Source organism: Juglans regia, chromosome 4 (genome assembly GCF_001411555.2).
Source record: "Juglans regia cultivar Chandler chromosome 4, Walnut 2.0, whole genome shotgun sequence".
Taxonomy (NCBI): Eukaryota; Viridiplantae; Streptophyta; class Magnoliopsida; order Fagales; family Juglandaceae; genus Juglans; species Juglans regia.
In genome coordinates, this window is record NC_049904.1 from 17148176 (window position 1) to 17156350 (window position 8175).

At 37.2% G+C, this 8175-nt stretch overlaps 1 protein-coding gene across 1 annotated transcript; it reads right to left on the reverse strand.

The window, feature by feature from the left end:
• Positions 1–5421: 5421 nt before the first annotated feature.
• On the reverse strand, positions 5422–7920 carry LOC108981078 ((S)-scoulerine 9-O-methyltransferase-like). The gene is made up of 3 exons (XM_018952149.2): positions 7104–7920; positions 6587–6651; positions 5422–5907 (listed from the first exon to the last, which is right to left on the reverse strand). The coding sequence occupies exons 1-3, from the start codon at positions 7894–7896 to the stop codon at positions 5608–5610; spliced, it is 1158 nt and encodes a 385-aa protein (XP_018807694.1). The 5' UTR covers positions 7897–7920; the 3' UTR covers positions 5422–5607.
• Between the last annotated feature and the right edge of the window lie 255 nt (positions 7921–8175).

An 8175-nucleotide genomic window follows, 5' to 3' on the forward strand; every position in this document is an offset into this window, starting at 1 on the left:
AATTTCTTTGTTCTCTATCCTTTTCTCTCATCTCTCTATTCTCACAGAGGAACTCCCATCAAAGAGCGCAGTCCTTTTGTGCATTTTGTCAAACACCTGGAGTGTGCAACAAGTTGGTATCATAGAGGCACCAGTCTTAGTGATGTACTTGCATACATTATTACATTTTATGGCTGAAGCAACCAGATTAACTCAGTCGCAAGATGGGCTCATGCCCTTAAGAATGCTACACATTCTCAATACCAGAATCTAGAGATTGGAGTGCTAGCCCTAAAAAGACAAACAGATTCATAATACTAGAATATATAAATTGAAACGCTAGCCCTGGAAAATACAGACAGATTCTATTGTCCATCAACTTTCAGCTTCGATAGTGTAGCTGTAAAGATGGAACCACAATACCAACTGGCTGGAGGAACTTCTTCTAATGTCCATGCAAGATGTAACAGCCCGCTAGAAATTAAATGGTGGAATTTCTATAGGCTTTTCGGAACTTTGTGACAAGTCAACTTATTGCGTAAGTTTTAGTATGTCAGCATAGTTAGTATTGCCACTCACTATAAGGGCCAAAAATGAAATTTTATTTATTTGAGGTAGTTGGAAGTGTCAAAATGGGACATGGTCTACGTCATTAGTTTTGTATGAATATTTAAGATTTTATGGAGTAATGAACTCATTTTTAGTTTTCGGACGAAATGCTTATTCAAAAATGCATTTTGATTATTTCAAGGCACTTCTGGGTTGAATTTTGATAAACGATTTTTCCTATTAGGTTAGTATATATGTATGTATATTTAGGATTTAGGTTATGTTTGGATACTTTGCTAAAAAAATTCAGATTTTTTTTTTCAAAATCACTTAAAGATAAAACACATTTCAATTTCAAATCTTTAAATTTTTCATCTAATCATTACTTAATTATTATAAATCAAACTAGAGGCATGATTTGAGTTAAACTAGCATATATATATATAGGTGTGTGTGTGTGTGTGTTGATGGGTGGACGCATGCAAGAAACACTTTTTTAAATTCTTTGTGCAGAGGTGGAGGCTAAAATGATGCCCTAGGACTTAGGAGAGCTATATAAAATTAATTTCTCGTATTTTGGTAAAGAAATTCCATTTTCATTCAAATTAATTTATGATAATAAGGGTGGTGGGGAGTTGCAAGAAAGAACTCATTACATCCTACATGTGGACCACCGTGCTCCCAGCCGCCAATCTTCAAAACTCCGATTGAAATGCTGCCTAATGACAGACTTATGGACCAAATGACGTGCCTCCAAGGCAATGCGCCACACTCACCAAACGATTGGATTCCTCCTCATCTTGAAGTCTTTTAGATCTAGCGATCTTGCCCCACCACCGTCGACATTCATGTGGTCCTGAACCCTGAGTCTTTATCATGTCCCATAACCATGTTCTTAGCTCCCCCAATAGAGATATTAAATTCTCTCATAAAATGGCCTCCCAAATAACAATTTTGGTCCCACCAAGATAAATTACAACCTCTAATTTCATCTTAATATTGTAACTTCTCACCCCTTGTCAATTTAATTCGCCCCCATGAATCAATCATGTGATCTATCTCTCCATTACACCACAATAGTCTAGGCACATCACTTATCTTGTAAGGAAAAATTATATGCACCACACTATCATCTCACTTTCATTTTATTATGTAAGATGTGACACATTTATCACAATTAGATAATATTCTTGTATTGGATGATTCTTTGGTGATAAATTATTTGTCACACTTTACAGAATAGAATACCTTAAAATGTGTCACGATACACATCTCTTTATTTTTTACTCCTAATTTGCAACTTTATGACAACTCTATTTTTGTTTTCTTGTCTTGTTACCCAAGTCGACAGCTTCTACTTGGAGATCGCCAGGTTGCATGGGAAGGATGGAACTCATACGGGTCAGTTTTCAATTAAGCTTGATGTTTTTAAAGTACTACTGTTTTTATTTTACTTTTCCGTTTGGTTACTAAGAAAATATGGGAAAGTGAGAGTCAAGTAACTAAGTTTATATATTCATATATTGTAAAAAATGGTTTGGATATTATTTTGGTAGCTTCCAAAGTTAGTGAAGACATAGTTTTGCTTTATTCCTTATGTTGGCCCATTTATTTGTATTTGTTTTGATTGTATATATGAAATGCATTTTCTATAATGATGTTTTTATATATTGTCCCTCCACCCTCTCCTCTTGTATCTTCAATTTTTATTTTTAATGCAAGCTTAATTAGAAAAAAAATATATTTTCTCCTCCTTACCAGTTAGCAAGTGGCCGGAAGAATAAGACTTGATTCCCCTCAAAATGTACGTACACAAATTAGCAAAAATTTATTAATCCAACAACTCTAAAATAGTGTGCTGAAAATAGATTAATGATGTAATGCATCAAAGTAGGTAATTTGAGATTCATGTTGCAAAAATATCATGATCTAAGTAGAAAAAATCTATTTACAATGTTGCTTATTGACATACCAAAAACATCACCGTAAAAAGTTTATCACATTTCTAACAGAAATAGATATTCTTGTTTTAGCTTTTTAAAAGCATAATAGGCTCCATACTCACAACTCTCTCCTATCACGTAATCACCTGCAACTAAAGAGAAATGGGGCTTGGGGGTTCGTGTGAACGCCTATGATGCCTAAGTCAGTAAAAGTAATAGAGATTTCTCTAGTCGTAAAAGAAGATGGGTCTCGTTGTCGTACTTGGGTGATATAAATAGAGCCCCTGATGTCTTCTTATGTTTGACATGATAACCGCCTGATTGCTTTTTTGAAATTCAAGTTGCGAGATATACAAGCTTCACTTAATAAGGATAAATTGATAACTTACCTCCCCAAGTTTTTTGGTAGCTATCATTTCTGTGATAACCACTTATATCCTACTAGTTAAGGCTTATTGGGTTAGGCTATTGTTCGGGCCCATGACATGGCCCAGTAGGACCCGAAGTGGAAAGGTTAAAGCTCTTCTAGTTACCCCATCGAAATCTCATCAGGTAAAGCGTGATGAGACTTGTAATCATGGTGACACTTCGTTACACAGGTTTTTCATCATTTTATACTGCCATGTCAAGACATTGTTTCCCTTTCACGCCCCTTCGCATTCCCCTCTTTTGTTACTAATTCTTCTCGAACACTCCTTTTCGCTACTCTCATTTCTGTGTTCTCTCCTTCTCCCAAATACTCTGCTTCCTTGTGTTTCCTCCCAGTTTTTTCTTGAATCAATGGCTTCCTCCAAACCCAACTTCCCTTCTTCATCCCACAAAGACAGGTCTTCACGACTATGAGACCCTCCTTCTCACTTTGAGGAGGTGGCCGTTAACCCTTCTTCTGAAGGGATAGTTGCTCAGCGTTCAATCTTCGAAGGCCATCGATAGTCTTCGACTATCTCCCGTCATGAGTTGGACTCTATGAGGGATAGCTACAACATCCCAGATTCTGTGGCCTTGGGCCTGCCTAAGCAGCGCCTTGGAGCCATCAATATGAGGCAAATGGTTGTTTCTGTGACCTTGTATTTGGCCATGCTCTCGATGGGGCTCTTTTTGCCCTTTGTCCATCTGGTGTGTGATGTGCTAGACTTCCTGGGTCTTGCTTTTGCCCAGCTTGTGCCTAATGCACGAAGGATTCTGATGGATTGATGCGTTATTTGGCGATGAGTTTTGGAACCCACAAGTGATGAGTGTTGACATTACCGCTTGTGAATTCTTTCTTTGCACGATTTCAGGCGGTTGGAAGGGAATTTTTGTAGTTTTAGGGTTCACAATAAATTGATCCAACTAGAACGCAAGTATTCTCACCCCAAAGATTGGCAAAAGAAATCCTTCTTTGAATTGGGCTATGGCTGGGAATTTCTTGAAGATGAGTCGGCAAACCAAGAATTTCCCATTAAGACTTCGTGGAATCCAGTTCCCGATGAGCGTGGCTTGGAGATTATCCTTTCTGACTGAGAGGAGGCTTGCATTCGGTTGGTACAAGCCTAGGCAGATAAGAACAGTAGCTCGACTTGGTCAGAGGTAATTATAATCCCCTCCAATATTGATAGATTTGTGATGGAGCCAAGCAGGGCACATGTTTCTGGTTGTCAATTTCTGACAAATGGTTCGAAAAGAGGCCCACCTTCAAAGATAGGAGGTGAGAAGAAGAAGAAGGCTCATTTGGGAGCGAAGCCTTTGGAGGAATCCAATTTCACAGGGGGTAAACGCTCACCAACACCCTTGAAGAGTCATGGAAAGGCCTCAGGTCACCCCCAAGTGCCCACAACCAACTCCTTCGACGCGATTATTTCATAGGCCGAGGATGATTTGGTGTTGGTGATCAAGGTCGAGTCTGCCTTGTCGCCTAATGATCCTCCTGAGGTTGCCCCACAGACTTCCCCGTACACAATGGCCCTACATGATGACGTTAACATGGATGAGGGCAAGGTCATCGCGACCTTGAATTGTGGGGAGTTAAAAATCATATGGAGAGAAAATCGGGAGAAGATATATATGGTTGTTTGATCAAAGTAGTGGTATATATAGCTTGCTGTTGAAAACCCTATAGGGAGTAGATTATGTATGTGCATGGGATATGGGAGTGAAAACTACTCCCTGGTTGCCGTGGCTTGGGCTTATTGGTCCATTCCATGTATTTGGGCTCATGGGTATGATACAATAAATGGGCTTTTTCTCTGACTTTTGGGCCTCGATCCAAAAGTCTATAATATTACGACTTGTCCTATAAATTTTCTCGGCTCATAAAAATATTTTTAACCAAATCCAAAAATATTCCAAGAATTTAACTATAATGGCAAGTCCATTAGAAAATTTGATATCCATTAAAAACCAATTTGGGCTCGTAAAATAGTAGTCATAAAATTCAACTGGGCTTTCCATATACTTAAGCCAAAAATATTTAGAAAGCAAGCTTGGTGCTGAGCCTAGGTGTTACATAACTAATTTGTACGATTTGCTTATTGTTGAAGCCCAAAGAAGAAAAGGAAGAAAGAAAAGAGAGTATCAAGTATCTAATATTTACGTTTCAATCTACATGATCTCGTTGGCAATATATACGAGATGATTGAGAGTAAATTTGTAAAAGATAAATGTTACAGCCACAAAAAGATCTCACAAAAGTACACTTACAAGCTGACATAGCTTTATATAATACCTAGATATATTTTGTAATATAAGTAGCTTTACAATCTAATGTACCACATCAAGGCAGCTCATTTTATGAGTTTACTTTTATAAAATCTCTTTATGGCTAAATCATTTTCTTTTTTAAATATGTTGTGGGCAACATTAAGCCTACTATTGTAAACATATCTTGCGTGATGTCTTATTATTCTAGATGGATCAACATCTTACAATAAATTTAATATAAAACAAAAGAGAAATATGTTATAAATTAAACTAAGGAGAAACATACAAAGCAACAGAAAGTTATATTATTAATTATAAAGAAATTAAAACACGAAATTAAGGTACACTAGGTTCTCTTCCTTTTGTTTTTGTTTGCTCTGCGTTGCTTTAAATTTTATTCTCAACCATTTCGTTTTATTCTGGCAGATTGGAACTCACACATGAGTAGTACTGTTAATTACTTATGAAACTCTATAACATGAACCGACCAATGAGGCATTGGGAAGATCTCCATTTTAGTAAACCCTACAGCTTTTCCCAGATCCTTGAATTCTGCTAGTGTTCGCTCTTTACCTCCAGTCATTAGGAGCATCATAAAGAAGTCTTCCATTATAACGTCCTTTGCCTCGAGATTGTTTCCCACTTCTTCAGAGATTACCATTTCCACGATTATCACCTTTCCATCTCGTGGTAATGCTTCCCAGCAATTTCTCAACAACTTCTTGCAATGCTCATCATCCCAGTTATGGAGTATCCACTGCTTATGTACAAATCAAAATGCACACATGTATGCAATATTGCATTATTAATATATATAGGGAAGTATTTATATTATATACTAATTCATATTATGATCACGTACGTATATACGTGTATAGATATATATATATATATATATACTCACATTTCATGCATTTTTCCTGTATAGCTTAATTCTTTCAATAAGAACCAAATTTATTGGCTTTTTCCTAGTTAATTATAAGCTATTTTTATTTATTCATTTATATACTTTTGTATCTCAATTGCAACTTTGGGATCCCTTTTCGTTCTTCTAGGCCCTAATAATTAACTTTCCATTCTTGTTTCAAAGACCATACTACAAGTTCAATTCCTAATACATCATGCTTAATTCCCTTGCCTGGCCTCTAATTTGAATTACCATATGGCCCCAAGAATCCATGAATAAAAGGATACCTAAAAAAAAAAAAAAGAATTCATAAGAGAATAAGAAGGAAGAGAAATTCTATCGGGGAGCCTTACGCTACTGTACACTTCCATCTAATCAATATGTGATTTGTTATTTTTGTCCTTCTAGCTATCTTAATACTTAAATATGTCAAGCGTTTAAATAGAGGGATAAAAATAACAAATCACATATTGATTAGGTGAGAGCGTGTGGTGTAAGGCTTATTTGTAGCATTTCTCAGGAAGAAAACCTTCAATAAAATTGTTTGGGCATTTGGGATCGATTTGAACATATCTCCAGCCACATGCTTTACACCTAAAGACAAATGAATAATATTTGGAGTTGATTAATGTCGTGAGTAAGAAGTACTAGACATGATAATTAATTATGAATGATGTACATATATTTAGATTAACTAGTATACATGTTCTCACCAACTAATATGAAAGAGAGATCATAGAGCTAATTGATTCTTTTTCCCTACTGATATAAAATGTTAGTATCATTACCCATAAATTAATACAGATTAGGACTTCGACATGATGTTATCTTTCGCAAGTAATATATATTTTGGTTTGAATAAGTATTTGCGGCAAGTTATGAGCCGCTGAAAAAAGAAGTGGCCGCAAAAGGCCAAATATGTTGTACATGACACACAACATACTCCACATCAACCAAGTTAAGAATATAAGCATTTTTATACTCCACATCAAAAATAAGTATTTGCGGCAATAAGCGGTGCCGTAGATCAAAGGTGTAGGTCTAACCTGGGAGCTTGGGAGCAGCATCAATTACATGTGGCAGATCAAAGTTCAATCCACGAACGTGTGGATACGTAGAGGTTATCTTTGCAAGACTGGTTCCAATGCCGCCCCCCACATCCATCAATTCCTTCAAATCTTTGAAGCCACCGTACAACTTAAACACATCCTCAAACTGTAATTTAGAGCTAACTTCCATAAACTCATCGAACAGTTGTCTCAATCTTGGCTTCTCTCCCATGTAGTCATAAAAGTTCACTCCATAGGCCTTGTAGAATGGCGAGCTTCCAGGATCAAGCACCGCATCCTTGATCATATATTGGCTTTCCAGCATCTCCCTTTCAGTAGCAAATAAGATTAAGGAAGTTGTGAAAGTTGCCAGCTCGTCGGTGGTACTACTGCTACTCACTAAGCATCGGCTTTTCTTTGTCAGGCCATAGGTCCATTCATGGCGTCCATGTTCTCCATTATTCCCTAATGGCTTTCGAGATATTGATAAGATAGAGTTCGCACCAAGAACTCTTAGCACCCTCTCCAAAGTCCATTCTGCAGAACTTGGATCTTTTGTTGGGATCTTTGAAATTATCTCTGCTGCAGAAAGATGAGCATCAGGACCTGCATCTGCGATTATACTGAACACTTTCAGCTCAATTGCAGCTCTTAGAGCCATTTGGGTGCTTGCCAAACCTCCCAACTGCGAGCTAATGAAATGGTCTCCATCTTCTTGGACTTCCATGTTTTGGACTTGTTCTATCTTTTGATATCTTTCCTTACCAATATTAGCATATGCAATATGCATGTATTTATAATCGAAGACAGTAATTTCCGGTCGGCAATAATAGAGGATGGCTAGCTATAGAGTTTGACTTGGGCCAGATGAAGTGCCTCCAAGTCCATACGCCACACCCACCAAACGATTGGATTCCTCCTTATCTTCAAATCTGTCAGATCTGGCTATCTCACCCCACCACCGTCGACATCATGTGGTCCTAATTAACTCCCGAGTCATTAATTATCATGTCTCATAACCACAATCTCAGCTCCCCCAATAGAGATATTAAAATCTCTCATAAAATGG